The sequence below is a fragment of the Drosophila grimshawi genome, unplaced genomic scaffold (assembly GCF_018153295.1).
Source record: "Drosophila grimshawi isolate 15287-2541.00 unplaced genomic scaffold, ASM1815329v1 contig_44, whole genome shotgun sequence".
Lineage (NCBI taxonomy): Eukaryota > Metazoa > Arthropoda > Insecta > Diptera > Drosophilidae > Drosophila > Drosophila grimshawi.
This window is the reverse complement of record NW_025063240.1, coordinates 17440262-17460394: the sequence shown is the minus strand read 5'-3', so window position 1 is coordinate 17460394 and position 20133 is coordinate 17440262. Positions and strand designations below refer to the sequence as shown.

Below are 20133 nucleotides of genomic sequence, written 5' to 3'. Positions count from 1 at the left end.
TGAAAGTATGCTTTGATTAATATTAGCTTGAGAAGAGCTATTAAATTAAAAAGTATATTTGATAAAAACCATCAAAAAGACTTTACAACTATTTTTATTTAAATGGTTGTGTATTTATTAATAATTACTTTCAGAAATGTACATTTTAAAGTTTGTCGTATTTTGGGAATTCTTCTTTATCGTTTTAGTTTATATAATTCAGGGGTTTTCAGTTAGGTTTTCGTTTGTTTCAAAGTACATTAAATAAACTACAGACATACATGTGAGTACGTGTTTATAATATGCATTAATAATAGATATATGTAATGTATGTATTTGTAAATATGTATACATATATAGAATTCAAAAATGTACAACATTCATTTTTAACAAAAAGGATAAACACGATGCTCGGCGCTTTCGCGTTCACTCAATACGTAGTTAAAAACTTGAATATAGTAATAGCAAACAACTAAAATTAGAACTTAACCATAGAAGACTTACGATCTAATACACATAGTACAATTTCAATATTTCGTTTTTAATTTTCTTTCATTCAATATTCCGAATATTTCATTTATTATTCATTATTCATTTTTATTTTATTTTGTGTATTTTTATTTTAAAATGTGTTTTATACGTTGTGATGTATTTGAGTGGTTTTTGCTTTCTTCGTTTCCATGTCTTGCAAACAGTCAGTTTTGCAAAATTGTTTAAATGAAATAGGACTAAAAACTCTAATACTATTACATATATATTTATGTATGTATGTTTGCATGTATATATAGTAGAATACTACTTAAGAACTAATGCTGCTATCAAAACAGGTTTCTTCATTCACAAATAAATATGCGTAGCAATTTTCATAAAAACCTCCTCACTGTCTGTCATGTCTGGCGGCAAATTTTGAGCAACATTTCCTTCTGCAAGTGATTAAATATTTTTGTTGTATATTTTTCCATTATTCTGTTACGAGATTAGAGATTAGAACTGTTATAATGTGTGTGTGTGTGTTTGTGTGTGGGTGTATGGGTAGAAATGCATTTTGAAATTTGAGCACATCTCAATGTTCGGTAGGGTTGTTGTTTAGCTCTTTTCTTTCACTGTTTCATTGTTATATGTTATTATTAAACGTTGTTTTGCCTATCGTAAGTTAGCATGTCCTGTGTGGGGCCTGCTCTAAAAAAACCATGTCCTGTATGCGTACGCATAATTTACAGACGCATATCGTCATATTTGGCAAAAGCTTTGCACAGCGCAAAGGCGAGTATGACAAGGATCAGATGCACAATGCCAGCGACAATGACGCCAATGATGAGTTCGCGCTGTCGAATCAACCAATCGGTGAACACTCCATAACAGCCCTAAGAATTGAAATTTAATTTAAAAAAAACTTCAATTATGTTTAGACTGGGTACGACTTACATTTTTGTAGAAACTATTGCTATCGCTGGGATTGACCGTGCAGTCCTCGTCGCGTGGCACCAGTTTTTCCACATCCTTCAGTATGCAGCAGGTATCCGGTATGGTGCGATTGCCCCTTGTATCCTTCCACGCCTGCGACTCATCGAAGTCATGGTAATCGTTGACGCCACAGCATCCAAAGTTGACCATCAGCTGGTTCCACATCACCGATGTTGCATCCATATTCTCACTCAACGTATAGCTTTTGATGGTTGTCTGCAGGAATTTTTTGCTCTCGGCGCGCACTTTGTCCTTGTAGAAGACGGCCAAACCGCCGGCAACAATCTCAGCCACCAGCAGCAGTATGAGCAAGGTGCCATACTGCAAAAATAGAGACAAGAGAGAGTGAGAGAATGTGTGTGAGAGAGAGATAGAGATAATATGAGCATATTATGCATACGCCCCAGTTGCCGTTTGACCCAATTCACATTTACTTATGTAGCCACGGGGCGAGCATTACATAAAAATCTATGCGTTTGACCCTGAGCTAAATGTGCAGCGTGCGTTAGAGTGGTGAGTTTGAGCCCACACACAGTAACAGCTCACACACACACACACACACACTGTGTGTGCAAACACGCTCCAAGAGAGCACTGCAGGCCATGCTGCCAATCTCAAATGCTCAAATGAAGGTCATTTTGAAATGCTGCTTGCATGCTTTATAAGCTCTACTGGTGTTTTTGTTGTCGCGATGCGTTGGCTTGATAGAGTTGAGTGCTACTGTCTGCTGGCCAGTGTTGCCAGATATCGTTGAGATAGCAGCTAGCGGGAATTTATGTTTTTTTTTTTTCATAGAGAGGTTGAACTTTTATCGGTTTATTGTATAATCATGTAGAGGGCAGTTTGATAAGACTTATAAAGTATTGAAGGAAACGTCACCCATAAAGCCCATAAAGTATTTCAAACTCCGATCAAGTCAATAAAGGTGTGTAATCTTCGACCTGCCTTCCTTCCAAAAATGTTGTTTCTCGATTGCAATGTAGTATAAGTCGAGAGCTCAACCCATGTTCAAAAGTGTATTAATTCAGTTTTTAAAATCAGTCGCTAAATTAGCTTTTTTTTGAGCGCTATAAAAGTAAACAACCCTGATGCTGGCTGTTCCGCCTGGCAGCATTTTATTCACACTGTCTGAATGTGTGTGTTAAGTGCCTGGCAGCAAATGTATCTATCAGATACACACAAGAGAAGCAGTGGAAATGAATTGCCTTCTGATTAGAATGGTCCAAAACTCGGCAATCGGACAACCATCAGTTTCAGTTTAAATCGCATTTGCTATTGTCTTCAGTGCTGCAGCGCATCGCTGGTCATTTATTGTTAGTCGATTTGAAAGCGTTTTTTTATTTTTTATTTGTGTCTCGCAGCATTTAAGCAGCTCGAGACCCAGTGAACTTGCCAATTGGTAAATAATTGGCGCACTCTCAAAATAGCCAATGCTAAAGACACATTGGCAATGCTAACCGTTGGCCTTGAGCACAAGTATTACCAAATAGTGTGTGCCCTTGCTTCATTTACTGCAAATTGTGCTTGAATTTGTGCATACAGATTTTTGTGGTGTCTGACTTACTTACGCCCCCGAGGGCAAATATCGCGAATTGTTACACAAAAGACATATGTGATAAAGAGCCACAATAATTAACGTCGTAGCTGGTTGCACCTGTTTGGCGTTGCAATTAAATTGACCAAGCCCACAAAGTCTTGGGCTCCGATATATAAATAGCGTAAGAAATGTGATAAACTGTTTATTAATTGCCCACACAGAGCACAATCATAGAAATTTCTTTTTAAGGTTGGGCCCCTGACCAAACGATAAATATATTTATATATTCATATATATATGTATATACGTCGGGCAAAATTATAATTCCGAGCACACCAGATCAAGTGCAGAGAGACCCAAAAGTGAAGGGCTTGTCACGGGCACCTCACGACACTTGATAATGTGTCGAAACACGTTCCAACAAACAGAGCTCATGGCAATGCCAGACATGAGATCAAGAAAATGCCTACAACATGTGTACCCACCACAACTAGTTGCAACTTTCTCTTTGGCTCATCGAAGGTTTTCAACAGATTTTCCAACGCCAAAGTCAAAGTCACAACAACGATATAAAAAACTGTTTGTCAAGATGAAATCGTAAATATGCAAAACAAACGACAGCAACTCCAACAATAACAATAAAAAAACTCTTGTTGATAAGCGTGCAATGAATATTTTTGTCTCCCGCGGCGTCATTGAAAGATGCAATTACATTTTTGGCCGATGATGCAACAACTGAAATTATTATTGGGCAACAGCAGATGCCTTCTTTGTATCTGTAAGTTGTAAGTTTAATGTAATTCTGTATCGGACACTTACCGTCGATAGCAGGCAGCGAGATTCACGCATTGCGCCCAAGTAGCCCAAGAGGCTCAAGAAGAACATGACGGCTCCGATGACGAGCAGAGCGTAGGCCATTTGCTCTATGACCTGCGGCTGTGTAAAATGCTACAAAACGAGATAAACAAGCAGAGACCAGAATAATGTGTGTGTAAGAACTGACAATTGATGGAATTTATGTAAATGCATAGAAATATGTTCGATACGCTGCGTATACGTAATTTATAAAGTAATTAACCTTTCGACTGTCGCAACTTTCGCAACATTTGTAATTAAATTAAGTATTTATGAGAGAGAGAGAGAAAAAGATGTCTTAATTGACAGCATCTCGGCATCACAGTCTCAAGTATTAAGCACTCTAAAAGCTGACAACTGCGTGTGGGTTTAAACAAAAAAAAAAATAAAGCAATATAAATATGAAGAGAAATTGAATTTCAGGCAACCGAAAGTTTCATGCTATTTGTTTGCATGTTGTAGTTCAATGACCAAACACAAATCAAGAAAATAAAAAAAAAATTCAAATAAATTCACTCAATTAGCCTTGTGTTTATGCATACCCTGTAATTACTCATTACCCACAGCGTGCAGTTAGATGACATGCACTTTGCCTGCACTAAATTTGTTTTCCAAAACGATTTTCAGCAGTGTGTCAAAGAGGGAGTGGAATGGAATTAGCGGTACGGACAGACGGACAGAGAGACAGCATTGAATTCGTAGTTGCCACAGGACATGCAACTGCATGAATGGAATTTGCTACGCTGAATATTTTGCTGACATTACTGAATACGTTATTATTCGCATTAAGTTGATTAAAAGCTTAAAATAGATTATGAGCTAACATTGTGCTGTAAAAAACTTTTGCTTATCTAATCCCCAATAATGCTGTGGTATTTTGTTTTAAATTACGTTTCCCAGTTGAATAAAGAACATGTCAACTCAAAGGCCATTCGGATTGAAGGTTGTTTTTTATAGTGAGATAATTTCTATAAGCTAACAAAATAGAAAACAAACCTTTATCAATCTAGTTGAAAAATTCAAGAGCAAAATTTGGCATTATAACTTTTCTGGAGCAACAGGTTACTGAATTTAGATCACTCTAAACTATAGAATTTGACTTGTTTCAATTATGTGGCACTTTAATAACCAACAACTCTCAAATGTAAATATTGCTGTTAAATTGGCTTACAATATTTTGATTGGCCTTCTTTTAGATCACTCAAAACGAATATCTTCGACTTGTTCTTATTGACATATTATGCGGCACTCTAATAACCAACAACTCCCAAGTCTCTTACAAGTAATATTAGATTTACTTTGTGTTTGGGGTTGATTTTCGTAGTGGCTCAAATAAAATTGATAAATTGGTCAGCAATACATTGATTGCTTTTATTAGACCTCCTTTTTTCATTGGTGTTATTAGGGTGGTTTTCTCCCTCCGCGCGACTTTCATGTGGGATTCGATATGCAGACACTTACCTCAATGCGCTCGCTCTCGACAAGCTTGAGCAGAGCAATCAGCGAGTGCTTGTCCACAGCTAGCCATAGTCCAACTCCGAATATAATTGTGCCTAGCACCTGCAACATAGAAAAAAGAAGATGGAGAAATAACCCTCAGTTAGCTGGGCATGCAAATTGTAAGCGTTAAACATAAAAAAAACAAAAAAAAACATAAACACAACTTCACACAACATTGTGTGCCTATGTTGTTCGGACATGTTGATTGCATTTGATGTTGATGATTATGACGATAAACAAACCGACAACAACAGCAGCAGCAACAACAACAATAGTTACAATTACAACAACAACAACAACAACTACAACAATGATGGCTGTGAAGTCAATGAACCGCCATAAATGCAAAAACTGCGCATGCGCAGAGATTTGCTTGATTGACTGCAACCGCAGATTGTATTTGTTTGTAGTTGTTGCCGCACTTGTTTTTGTTGCTTTTGTTGTTGTTTCTGCCGCGCCTACCTATCGGACACTGTTTATAATGCAGCTTAACCAAGCAAAAAAAAAAGAAGCAAAATTAAATAAAGAAATTTGTAAAACAACCGTTTTACCTGGGGAATATTTTTAACGTTTTTCTGTACTTTTTTTTTGTAGAAAACACAAAAGATAAATTTAAAACCAACCGTTTTCCCTGGGCAGTATCATTACAGTTTTTCTATCCATCTTTTTAATGCAAGAGAAAAGTAAATAAATGTAAAAACAACTGTTTTCGCTGGAATATATTATTGCAGTTTCTCTGTACTTTTTTTTTAAATACAAAAAATAAATTAAATTTGAAAATCATTGGAAATATTGTTAATTTATTTCTTTTCCTTTAAAATACAAGAAAACCCATACAAAATAAAGCTGTAAAGCAACCGTTTTTCCTGTTAAATATTGTAAAATGTTATCTATACTTTTTTCAAGTCTCTTCACTTAAGTGAATTATTGTGCATTGCTGTTAATTGTAATTGTTATATTGTGTATACTTACAAAGAATATGAAATTTAGTATGCAAAGCAAATACTTTGCACACCAAACACCACAATCAAAGACCATTTTCGATGTTTTCGAAATTTTGCGGCTGTTTTGAAGAACTTGCGCTGGAATTACAAGAAGAAAAACAAATTAAATTAAAGTATCTCAGTAAACACGTGCAATGCGTAATTTCTTATTTAATTAAAATTGCGACTCATTTGTTCAAGTGGCACAGAGGAAAGTGTCATCAAATACTCAAAATGCCAACCAAAAGAACAAAAACAAGAGAAATATGTTTTCATTTCTTTGATGTGTGTGTGTGTGTGTGTGTGCGTGTGTGTGACAACTTCATTTGTTATCAGCTTGCATGTGGTACGTGTCCGTGCCTAATAAATTAACATGTGAAGCAAGCGTTGAAAATTAGCGGATGACTTAAACAGGAAAGAGAAAATGATGTACAAATGGCAACGTTGGAATACTCTTTTAAAGTGTGCTTCACATTTAATTGGAAGTCATTTTATTCCCTTTCTACTTAAAGCGCATTAGATAAATGATAGACTTATATTATTTTCACTCAGTTACAAGAAATGTTTTGAGTTCTGTGCTAATTAATGTTCTTTATTTAAGCATAAGTATACGTAGTTAACGCTGCATGACAATTTCATGATGCTCTTTGTCCGTAATTGTGATGCAGACATTGTTTCTTTGTAATTTTAACAAATTTAACTACATTAATTAAATACTCATTCACTCAATCTCGCTTTAAGCCTCGAGCTGTGACATTCTCGTGAAGCAAATGAACTTTCTCATTAAATGCAGCCACTAAATGTGATTCTGGTTTTACTGCCCCTTACAGACTCGCTCTCTCTCTCCCTTTCTCTCTCTCTTTCTCTAAATCGCTAAATCTTCTCTCTCTATCTGGTTGGTCATATTGGACACGCCTTTCTGCTCGGAGGCACTTTTCTTTTCAACTGCCAGCAATGAAAGCATGTTTTTTATACCCTATACCAATGATTGGGCACATTTTGATTAACACTTTGTTCGTAACTATTTTTATAAATTGATGTTTATATCTTCAGTTCAGTTTCACTTTTAATTGGTACACCAAGAATTGAGTTTGGGAGCATATTTATAGATTTTCTGGGGCATATGCAAACCTGTTTTCGCAACGTAATGATACTCTCAAAGTTTTTACAGGGCATCTGTTGAGCTCGTGCCAAAAACCAAGCTCAGACAGTGCTATAAACATGTTTTTAGTTCTTTAGCCCGTTTTATGCATACGTTTATGTTGTTGAGATACACGAATTAGCGTTATCATGAAATGAGCAACATCAAATCTTTTCGATGATGCGTAAAGTTGATGACTGCAGCTTCTACTTGTGTGTAAATATTCCTGCAGAGATTTTTGACCCATTTTCATGAAATGGTCATAGCATAAGCGTGTAGTGTAAGTGCTTCTGTATGTGTGTGTGTGTGAGTATGTGTGTAGATCTGTGTGTGTTGCACACAAACAATGTCACGAGCCATTGATGCTAGAAAAGTAGAACAGTTGGCGGCTCTCTGAGGTTGCTGTTGGATGTTGGATGCTGCTGCCTGTTTCTATTTCTGTTGTTGCCAACTGGCAAACATTTTGCTTGGCCAACTTTGGCTGCTTAAGAGCCTACTTCGCTTCTTCTTCATTATGAAGTTTTTGCCAAAATGTACACGCAGATACACTCACACATACAGCTAGTAATCCTATTCAAAGGGTGAGTGCAGGTACTTTAATGCAAAATGCTTTAGGGCTTATGCTGATATATATATACAGAGGCCCTGATTTCTGGCCAACAACCCCGACCCGCACACTCGATTTAGAGGCAATTTTGTGCTCCAGCCGGAAAATGGGTAAGCGTTAGCAGTAGAAACAGCCAAGTTTTAATTGCTTTTTCCATTGTTTTGCACAGTTTTGCGTTGAGTGATAAGCATCAAACTTGTCTCCTTTTCAGATTTATGCTTAATTCGCGAATTTCATGTTGATGTGCATAATAACAATAGGCATTTGCCCGCCTGCCTTATGCGAGTTGAAAAGTTGCCTAATTGATTTCCAGCTCAAATCTATCAGCTATCACACTCATACAAACACACAGCCTCAACGCTATCTGTGCGATAATAGTTTTAATTACAGTATTGCATCGCTCTTAAGCACACTCAAGCCCTCAAAGGGACACCGGCCTGACATATGCCATGGAAAATGCACAGATTATCATTAGTAAGCACACACACACACACACCCACCACACAACCACACACAAACATGTGTGTGTCATATATATATATAGTATTCTAATTAGTTTCAAGTGACACATAGAACATATAAGCACATTTCCCTAGCTGCTCATAATCAAGAAGACCAGGCAAGTCATCAGTATTATCAGCATATCCATGAATTCACAACTCAAGCACAAACTTTTTATATATATATATATATGTACTTGCTTTAGTCTGCATGGCAACTTAAATATCAAATGGAACGCAGTTTTAATTGGGCGCCTCCAAAGGCAAATTAAGGCAAATTTTTGCGAATTTTCAGGCTGCTTAGTTGATGACTCTGCCAACAACTATATATATATATACTGTTTAAATGATATGCAGTATTAAATGAAACTCTATATACTGTATGGAGTACGATTGTAAACAATTCGCTAAAATCATGCATGCAATTACAGAGAAAAAAAAATGAATTGCAAATTTGTGGAATGTGGTTAGCGACTATTGTTGAGCTATTTGTTTATTATACATATACAAATATGGCCAATTAAGTGTTTGCCTGTAATTTTATTATTATTTTTGCTTGTGGTTTTTATGTTTTTGCCATAGAAAGTTGGCAGTGGATACAATGCACATTTTGGCGGTTCCGAGAGTGATTAAAATTTCTATTACAATCATGTGGCAAAAGGAAATGCGAGCGACAGATTGAGAGATGGAGATGGAGACTGAGACTGAGACTAGAGACTAATACACTGAGACTTGAGACTTGAGATTGTTGGAAATTTTAGTTGAAGCTTTAGCTGTGGCTGTTGTTGCTGCAAAATGGGTTAAAGAAAGTCGTAACTTGTATTAATTAAAAGGCAAAAGTTGAAAGGCAAAAAGGTTTACTTCAAACTTGTCCAAAACCTTCTTCTACAAGTTTTAAAGTCGACTTTTTGGTCGATGTGGTTGTTGTTGGCCATAAAATGGTGTGCAAGTTGTGCCCCTCTGACAATTGCCATAAATGATTTCTTTTAGTTGGTTTCGTTTTGTACTCGTTCTTAATTTCGTTCTCCCCAGCCACAATGTGCCACAGACGTTGCAACATTGGCTGACGAAGGCAGCGAGGGGCAGGAGGGAGCCACTTGTCACGTTCGCTTGCCAAGAATTTAGAAATTGTATTTATTGGCAATGCTTTCTATTTTCGAACATTTCAACTTCGGCTTGTGGCTGCTGTTGCCGCGTTTAAGAAACCAATAATAGTAAAAAGTCATGCTTGAAACCAAAAGTGCTGCTTTTGCTGCTGCTACCGCTTCTATATATGTATATATATATGAAGGCATATAATCATCTTTCTCATGCTTCGAGATGATACTCTTTTTATTTCTTCTCGTTTCTTCTCTTTTTTGTAGCTTGAAGTAGCATTTGGTGTCTTGCGCCTGCCAATTAAATAGTTTAATTGATAATAAGACTTAACTGGGTCAACATTGGGGTCTTATGCATGCCACAGATATAGAGGTAATTGCTAAAACTATGCCCACAGTTAAATGCAGGTGGGTGGCATAAACAGTCTCTTAATTTACCTAGTTGTTGCCATACCAACAAAAAGAGTCATTAAAAGAAATTTCATCTTTTTTTTTAGTTGGCAGTTGCAGTCATGTGGGAACTGGCAACTTTATAATTGACTTAAAGAAAGGCAGCAAGGCACCATTAAAAGAAGCTGCCATTCGTTCAGATTTTCACAAAGTGTATGCAAAGTTCAACAAACAGAACATGGCAAGAAAATGCAGGCAGGAAAATCTTCAACAGCACATACATAAATCCCTCACAATTTATCTGTATATATATATATATGTGCCCGAAATTGCTACAAAGACTAACTTAATCTTAAACATATTCTTATTTTGTTTTTTCTTTTTCTTATCATTGAATCAATATTAGCTTTGAAATATTTTTGGGTTATCGACATTTTGACTGTGCGGTAAGATTGACAAAAATTTCGCAGTGCCTCACATTGCAAATGAGCCTTTTATCTCTTGCCAAATATTTGTTTTAATATGCCAAAGTTGAAAACCTAAAATTTATAGCCTTTTGTGTCTCTCTCTCTCTCTCTCTCTTTTTCTCTCCAGTTGCTGTTGCTGTTGCAAGAATATCCAATTAAAAGCCGGCTTTAAGCTCAAACCTATCAAACTGGTATTAAACTCATTTAATTTTGGGCGCAAAAGCATTTTTGTTGTTTTCGTTTTTGTTTCTTTTGTAATTTGTTCGGCGCACGAGCCACACAATCAATTTATTTATAAATTTTTGCTTAATTAATGCAAACGCAAAACCAGCTGGCAAAAAATAAAACAAGAAATGTTGAAAAATGAAGTTTGTTTATGTTGCGCCTCGTTAACTAATTTGCATAAAAGCATATTTTGATGCACATATTTACTGTGCCCAAGGGTAGATGGTATTTTCAATTTATTTTCAAATTTGCAACGCATTGATGGAGACGTCTCCTACCTCATAACGTATATATATTCTTGATCAGCATCAATAGGCGAGTCAATATAGCCATGTTCATCCTTTCGTCAGACCGAATTTTTTGTCTTTAGATGTCATCGGTTTAGCTCCTGTCTACAAATGTATTTATTCTTCGGTGCCTAACAAAAACCATCTTTCCTTATTTTACATATTTTCAGCTGGCTGCTGTACTTAAAGTATATGAAATTTCCGCCAATTGAAAGCCAACCATTTATTTATTATTATTTTTTTGCACATGTCATTCAACTTTTGTGCAGTCGACAAATTATTGTTTGTAGTGGTTGTTAGTTGTTGTAAGTTGTTGTATAACACTTGGTTGGAGCCAAGTTAATTGACATAATTGGAGGCGCTCCGGTACGAGTTAGCATCTAAAGGTCTGTGCACCTCAAGGTGCCTTTTGTTTGTTGTTGTTTGTCAGTCTGTCTGTTTGTCTTTTTGTCTATTTGTCTCAGTTTTTAGGTCAATGGTCGAGGCTCACAAAATGTTTGCTCTGTTTGTCAAACGACTCTGCTGTAGCCTTAGCTCAGTTGAAGGTAGACAAATTTAACACCTGACACTTGTCGGTGGTGCTCTGGACCATGGCATGTGCCCAAAACAGCGGCGACGACAACGCCCCGGCCATACTGTAAGAGCAGGCGTACAATTTGGCAGGCGAACAGACACAGACAGACAGACAGACAGACGGACAGACGAGCTGAACTGGTAGCCAGCATGGCAGGTTTGCCAATCAGTTACGGCAGTAAAAGACATAGACAATTTGGGCTGTTTAGCAACGCTGTGCGAGATTTTTGTGATTTTTTTTTTGTAAATAGTTTTCTGATTTCTGTGTTAGGGGTATTCTTGCAAATGTATAGATACCAGTTTTGCATATAATTTACATAAGTTTACCTCAAATCCTGCTCAATCGTAGAGCAGAATGAATATTTTGCTTGGCTTTCAAGTCCTCACTGTTTGCACAAAATTAAGTTCTGCTATTTGCATTTAATATATTTGTCAGTAAAGATTGGTAACAAAATGTTGATTGAGCTGCGTACTCAGCACAAATATATATACATGTATATATATACATGGTATACAGGAATACTTAGAGCACAATCAGATTGTTCAAGAATGTCAAGAAGTCTACTTTAAACGCCAACGCCACAGAAATTGACCCAATTTACGAAATAAAATATCAAAATCATTCTCTCATTATTTTAAATATTTTTTGTTAAAATGTGAAGCACATTTTAATATATTAAAATAATTTACATATGCTAACTTTTAATTATATTTTTATTTTAATTCATTCTTTCTTTGGTTTTGTTTATTTATTTTTTTGTTTGCTTGAAAAGTGAAACTCTCGGAACTTGACCAATTTTCAGTTGTGGTTTTATTATTGCTCATTGCTCTAGTTATGTAGACGTTTCTGGTTCTGGTTCTGGTTGTTGCTTGTTGTTGATATTATTGTTGATGTTGTTGTTCAACGAGTTATGTTGTCTGCCTGTCATATACACCGTTGACATACTTACATACATTTATTTTACTTACTTCAACATGATAAAGAATGCTTATGTCAGTATCATCATTCAGTTGCGCCTCTGAGCACTTTTTTTGTTGTTCTGCCTCATTTTTCACTTTTCATCAATAAAAATGAGCCTCATTACATTGTGTGTGCAGCATAGAGAAGCAAGAAGGTGAATGATCATCTTGGACAAGTGCCAAAATACGTTCGACAACAATATTAAAGAAATCTTTAAAGAGAATTTTTGTGGTTGACAATGTGTGTTATGGCTGCGGAAAGTTTTGAAACAGGAATTTCGATTCGATCGAATTTTTAACTGTAAAATCGGATCACTTTTAACAAAGTTAAGGCAATGTGGAGTTTTGACTATTTCCTACCAGCAGTATTTAGGAATATTAACTTAATGTGAAAATCAAGTTACAATCGCGTTTTACACTTTGAATGCACCATTATTTTAGAGGTCAAACCATGATGAAAAAATCTTGGTTATTTGAAATCTGATGAAATTTGACCAAGTTATGTCTATCGAAAGATTTAGCCCGTCCGAAAAACAATTTTTGTGGTTTTCATTTTAACATGGATTTCGAGCGAGAATCACGTTTGTAACTTCAAATGTATTATGGTTCAAGAGGTCAAACCAATATCAAAAGCGGTGGTTTTTGAAAATCAGTTCACTGGTAAGAGTATTTCAAAAGTGCTCATTGTAGCACTTATATTTAGAGTTCAGAGTACACTTAGTGCAGTGCTCAATTAAAAAAAAAAACCCTATACGCTGACTATAAAAACACTTTAATCTTGTCAAATCACCTAGCTTGATTAAATGAGCAGCGAACACACAATTTAATTAAGTAAACTAAAGTAGTGGGTACTCAAAGCGCTGTGATCTGACCCACAAGCAATTGTGTCTGAGATTCATGTGGAAATTACACGTTCGCCTCGTGAGCGGCAATTACCGAAAAAAAGAGAGCAGAGCAGGCAGCAGGCAGCAACAGCCACAACGCCCGCTGTCACTTCAATTCATAACAGATGCAAATAAATTTCTATTAAAGTTGCTAGCAGAGCCCGCCCCCATAACTTGATTGGAGAGCTTCAGTTACATGGCCAGAGCCAGAGACAGATCTCATAAGCCCATAGGCGCAAAAGGTGCCCACACGACGATCATTTTAGATAATTTACATATTGAGTCATGCTGCACCAACAACAATAATGACACTTAGCTACAACCACAACAACAACTGGGAACAAAAACAAAGCTGCTGCACTCAAAATGTGCCATGAAAATGTTCACACATTAATTTCTATATATATATATATATGTCTCGCATATAATTCATTTCTCTCTCTCTCGCTGACTTGTGTTGCATGTGACTAAATGTATCTGACAGATACATAGCTGTGACACTCAGTTTGTTGGCTGGTTGCACTTGCAACTGGATAGGCCTCTGGGTAGGCCTCTGGGTAGGCCTCTGGTTGGGTGCTGCTGCTGCTGCTGCTGATTTTGTAATGTACGCTTATTATTTAACTTTCTTTTAAAAACTAAACTTTTTTGAGAGTTAAATTTGAGTTGAGTTGGCCAGGGGCGGAGTTCAATGCGCTTAGCTTTTCCTTCATTTTTGCCATCAACTTTCACATTTGGCGTGAGTGCAAAATCAACCTTTGGCACTTCCTTCTCCAGTCGCATTACTCGATGTAATATATATATACATATATATGTATATGTGTCATTATCAAATTTCCACATATGCGTATCAATTGCCGTTAAAAGAATTCGATTTCGCTTGTTGGCCAATTAAGTTGGGCAACTGTGCAGAGCCGTCTTGGGAAATGCAATTTGAAAAGTAGCTAAATCGTAGACGTAACTGCAAGTTATGTGTATCTATAGATACTACAACACTAGACGCACCCAATCAAAGCCCGGCTGCAGCGGCAAAAAAGAGCATGAATGACGTTGCACGCAGTTGTTGCTGCTTTTGCTGCTGTTGCTGCAACGAGCATGAAATATTGCCTGGCGTTGGCACACACACTGTTTGCGGTGAGTGTAAATGTAAATCTTTGCAAATTTATGTGGGAGTTTCTTTTCGGTAGGAAAAAGCACCCCAGTTTGGCAGCTGCGTGCAAAAACTTCACTAATAATAACCAACCAACGAAGCTAACACTTCCTGTAAACTCTCCCTGGGAATGAGAATGGGAGAATGCCTTTAGATCTCTACAAGATAAGTTTACTTAACTAAGTTCTATGTGCGTTAGAGTTTTGCTCGCAGTTGGAGTTGGAGTTGAAGTTGGAGTTGAATAAACTCCTTAACAAATGTAGGGAGAAAAATAAATGTGGCAGTTGTTAAATTTGACGCTATCGTTGCTGCACCTGTGAGACAAAAACTTTTTGCAGCAACTGTCGCTCATTGCATCAGCGTGCAAATATGCAGCTGGCAAATGAGGCAAACAAAAAGTACAAACAAAAAGGCAAACAAAAAATAAACAACATGCAAACGAAACTACTTTAAATGCATTGGAAAACTTGCTCGTGGGCCACACATGCGCAGTAGCCAAATACAAATAAGGTTTAAATGTTAAATGATGTGCCCAACAATACTTTACTATTGGGTTTTTTCTTTTCTTTTTAGGTTGGGTGTTAATCGCTTGCTTGGCTAGGAAATATTTCAACAAACAGCAGACGCGTCCCCAAAAAATAAAGCCAAATTAATATGCATTGTTGCAGTCGCTTATTGCCATGCATATTTGGACTTTCACTTTTTGTTTTCATTTTCAAAGCAATAATAAACACAGAAACAGACAAAAAAAGAAAATAAAATACATACTTATAATTTATGCCCATGCTTAACAAGTATTTGACGATTGCGCAGGCGCCATGAAATGTGGCTCAAAAACGCTATCGAATCCGTTGCGGCTCTTTTACATTTATTTCAATTACATTTTGATTTTTTTTTGATTGTACAACAAATTAATACATTTCCAGTTGACGCTTCCGAATTTGGTGGGTTTGCGTGTGTGTGTGTTTGTGATTAGAGCTGGTTGTGTGACTGAGATCCGACTTAATTGCTGTCTCTTTTCACTGGTTGCTTTGCGCCAAAGTCTTAAGCGATCAATTGAGCCCTCAAGTGGCCAAGGCAGGGGTTGAGGGGGTGATGGGGCTTAAGCATAACAACATAACTAAGCAATCAAAGTTACGCACTTTCGATTGCACAATCGTAACTTGTGGGGTTTTTTTGTTAATATTTTTATTGTCCGCTGTGCGACTTCCTGTTTAAGGTATTTTAAGTTATAAATAGTTGGTAGCTTGGTTCATTAATCACGTGTCGGTTTGGCAGCAGGTAGAAAGAAAGAGGGCAGTAAACGATGACTGAAACAGTTACACACACAAAATATGTACATATAAAAGGCACCTGCTGATCTTGTGAAATGACCCAAAGAAAATTGCTCTAAAATTTGTTATGTTTTTCTGTCTGTTTTTTTTTCGTCATCTTTGTTTTGAGTAATTTGGCCACAGTGCATTATGTGTTTAAATCGACAGATTATGATCTGATTTTTAGGAAGCTTAAACTATTTATCCAATTAGTTTGCCGCAGATGAAAACAGGCTTATCAAATTTTGCTTTCTATTCAAGTGATTTATGTTTAAGAAAAAGTGAAAATAAAAGTTGATATTAAATAAAGCACTTGCTTCGGTTAGTAACAGGTTTTCGGTTACATAGCTTAAAAATTGTGTTGGATGCTGAGTGCAAATTCTGTTTTAAGGATGACGAGATAATAATAATATTAATAATAATAATAAATCACTTGCTTATTGTCAACTCTAACTACACTTTCTAACAGTGTAAAATGTGAGTATAACAAGTTTACAACGCTTAATTAAGTTAAGCAAAAAACAATAGAAATGTTAGGGACTTAGTATTGCATTGCATTGACAATCCAAAGCCAGTCGAATCGAATCGAATCGAATCAAGTTGCACAGCCACAAGCGACAGCCAGGCAGGGAAGGCGACTTTGTCTTTGGCTTGACAGACTTAAAACTGGCGATTAGAGCAGATCTGAAGCCCAAGGGGCACATTGAAAACGGTCAGCGTGTGGCAGCTGAAACAATTGCAGCAAATCAAGAGTTAAAGACACCAACCGAGTTTGCAACGTATTCAATTTCCGCTAGAGATAGAGATGGAGAGAGAGCAGAGAATCTAATGGATTCGCATTGTGGCTATTTCCATTGAAAAATGTTGCCAATGATTTGTGCGCAATTAAGAAAAAAATACGAAGGGAAGTTAGGTAACTGTGAGAACGCCAAAGTCACACACACAGTCACACAAAGTGGCAAATTGTGTGTAAGTTTATACGCAAACAGTGGCTTGATTTTAATTACTGACCAAGTGCAGTGAACTTGGAGCACATTTCAATTGGTGGCAAACATGAAACTTTAGACGGGCTGTGAGAAATTGCAGATGAGTTAGGTGTGTGTGAAAGTCCAGACCCGTAGATAATGTTGGCCAAGTTCGAATTACCATAAGATATGCATAAGCAATGCAACAACAGACGCAGCTTGCCTGAGATTCAATTTACAGATAGTCAGCCCAACGCGACTCGTTTACCTTGGCGTCGAAATATTTATGGTTTATTTCAGTTTTATTAATGCTCAGTGGCCATTGTTTAAATAGCCAACAACAATTTCAATGAGCGACGTGGTCAAGTTTTGGTTTGGTTTTCGGTTTTGCGGGCCACTCAAAGAAGTTTATCAAATTACGTTAACGCATATTTAACTTTTTAAGTGGGTCAACAACACTGTCGCCAACCTGGCTGGCTTTTGGCCAAATTCGTGTTGATTTTTAGATGTGTTTGCAATCGCTGATTTGAGTCAAACAATTTCACGCTTGCTGGCGCATCTTTGGCGTCCGTTTTGACTTCCTTTCGATTTGATCTGGTTTTTGGCTTTAATGCTTTTTGCTGACTAATTGAATTATGTTGCACATTTTTTTGTCTTGCAGCTTCATGCTTGATGTGTTCCTTGCAACAGTTTCCATATAAACTTACTTTGCCTTTAGTAATTGCACATTATTGCCACAATTTTACTGCAGTTTTCCATTTGGATTGCTAACGTTTTTCAATTGGCAATTAAATTGCCATATGTATTGGCTAAAACTGTTCGACGAATTCGCTTTGATGCCATCAATTTAGAAATGTTTATTGCCCAGCCGTTCATGTCTATTTTTAACAGACTCTTAAATCTATTAAGCACTTCTTTCTTTTAAGTTGAATCTGCTTTAAGCAACTTTAATTTAGTTTTTATTCTTTGCATAGATTTGCCATCTTAATTAAATATACATTAGCTATTGCGATGCCAGCTTTCATAGTTTAGCATACCTTTTAGAACTCACTATTTACAGGGTATGCAAATTGAAACCTAAGATAAGTTTCTGTTGAAAATCATTTAACCGTCAGTTAATTGCAAGTGCAGTAAAAAGTGAGTCTAAAAAAATCAGCACAAAGTCAAAGAGCAACACAAAATAAAAAGAATTTGTCGATTCTCGCTTTTTTTGCTCTCCTCTTTTCAATAAACAATTTGAATTCGCTTTAATGATTTTTCCTGTTTAATAAACTCGTTCAACAGCAACAGCAGCTAGTAAGGGGTCGTGGGGAGGAGGGGTTAGAGAGGGGGAGACTTCGATTCTGTGAGCCGTGTTTTCAAGATCAAAAAGCGAATGGCAGTAGAAGTGTGCAAAACGAAACTATAAGAAATTGCAAGAAAGAACGCAGAAAACACAGAACTGCAAATCGACTGCGGAAATACATACATATGTTTGCCAAACCTTTCACTGCAAAAAACACGAAAAGAGTTGGAGAACAAAAATAAAGGTGAAACATGTGATGACCGCAAAGAAATGACGCGCAAATGACAATTGTAAAGTAGCACAAGATGCAACGGTAAAAACGGTAAAAAGGAGAATGGAAAGAGATGGCAGGCAAAGCATCGATGAGAAGGAGTAGGGGAGAAAGAAAAAGCATCAGCAATCAGCAAGAGTAGAAGGCAACTACGCAAAAGTCTGTGCGTATATCCACCACTGAGTCAGTATTGGGGTTGGGCTTCTTTTTTGTGGTGGGTGGGTGGCCAAAGGGCGTGGGTTGGGTTGGGGATGTGTATCTCGGTGGCTGCTGAGCGCATAACAGTAGCTAGCAGAGCTCTCTTCTGCTCTCACACACACACAGAGACACACGCACAAACACACACATAAATATTAAAACTAAAAGTCAAGCTTACCTGTAAAGTTTTGGTTTTTATTTTAGCACGCGTTTGACGAGCGAGCTTATTGAATATTTATGAAGGATGCGGAAAGTGTCGAAGCCTTGTTGATGTTGAAGCTGCAATAATTTGTAGGGAAATTTTTAGAGCATTTTTATTGCGCTGCTTTTATTTTATTTGATTGGTTTTTTTCTTCTTGCATTTTATGTAGGCAGCTGAAATTTTGCTTACAAATTTTTAGATTGTTGTGATGAATAAACAATTAAATATTTATATTAAGATATAAACAATAAATTTTTTTAATGATTTAAGTAGAATTGAGTTTTGTTGTTCTTTTTTAAGGCCCTGGGCTTATCATAGTGCATGGGCTCTGTTTTGATTGAGCGCGCGCAAAAAATTATACACAAAAATCCGAAGCACACACACACACAAATATAAACACATATATATGCGCACCCAGAAGAGACGCACCAAAAGCTTGGCCGAGACGAATGCTGGAGGCTGAGAGAGGAGAGCAGAGGAGAGGTGAAGAGTCGCCTCTGTAGCAGAAGCCAACTCCCGCTTGAGCGATTCCAGGCACACGCACACACACACACCGAAACCGACCACGACAACTTCAACGAACAGCAGCAGCAGCAAAAACAATTCCGACCACGACAACAACAAACGACGGCTGCAAACTGCGACGCTTGCTTTCAATAATACTCCAGCTTAGATCTGAATTCAACGGAGAGAACGTCTCAAACGGTGTCGACTGTTTGGCCCGTGCACACGAACTGAAACTGTTGGTCCGCAACATCAGTGCTCTAGAGCTGGAGCTCAAAAGCTCAAACTCACAGAGCTGGCAACATGGACTTAGTCGATGATTTGCCAAAGGGGGCTGCCTATGCAGGCATAATAATGGTATCGAAATACAGAAACACTTAATTTCTTCTGTGAGACTACCTTTCAACCACAATAACGTGTCTAAAGTATTATAACATAAATGTAAAATAATATACTCATTACATTTTCTTATGCTGCGCAATACAAATAACCCCCTTTGGTGCACGCTACTGGCTGGCTGCACAAATACATACACGCAGATCCACATGCATAAAAATAGCAGGTTGGGCCAGCTGAAAGCTTTCAGCTCGCAAAGCAATCAAAAGCGCGGCCAACGATAAAAAGCTTTCATGGTGAGCTCGCGGCTCTGGGTCAAGAGCTTTAAAGTGCAGTTTTTGAGTGGTGGCTGTGGTGAACTTGGCATAACGTTGCCAGACTGACTGAAATAGTATAACCGATTTTCAACTTTCGATTTGAAATGTTGAAAGATATTGAACAACTCATTTACTTTGTATTTTTC

General features: G+C 37.1%; 1 protein-coding gene across 2 annotated transcripts; it reads right to left on the bottom strand.

Moving 5' to 3' along the window:
- Positions 1–89: 89 nt before the first annotated feature.
- Positions 90–19572, bottom strand: LOC6557131 (tetraspanin-18). 2 transcript variants are annotated; one of them, XM_032739950.1, is made up of 7 exons: positions 19260–19572; positions 18807–18907; positions 6308–6417; positions 5297–5395; positions 3800–3928; positions 1405–1764; positions 90–1343 (listed from the first exon to the last, which is right to left on the bottom strand). In XM_032739950.1, the coding sequence occupies exons 3-7, from the start codon at positions 6371–6373 to the stop codon at positions 1194–1196; spliced, it is 804 nt and encodes a 267-aa protein (XP_032595841.1). In that variant the 5' UTR covers positions 6374–6417; positions 18807–18907; positions 19260–19572; the 3' UTR covers positions 90–1193. The 2 variants fall into 2 exon arrangements, with proteins under 2 accessions (XP_032595841.1, XP_001983869.1); XM_001983833.2 differs by having other exon boundaries at positions 19245–19567.
- Between the last annotated feature and the right edge of the window lie 561 nt (positions 19573–20133).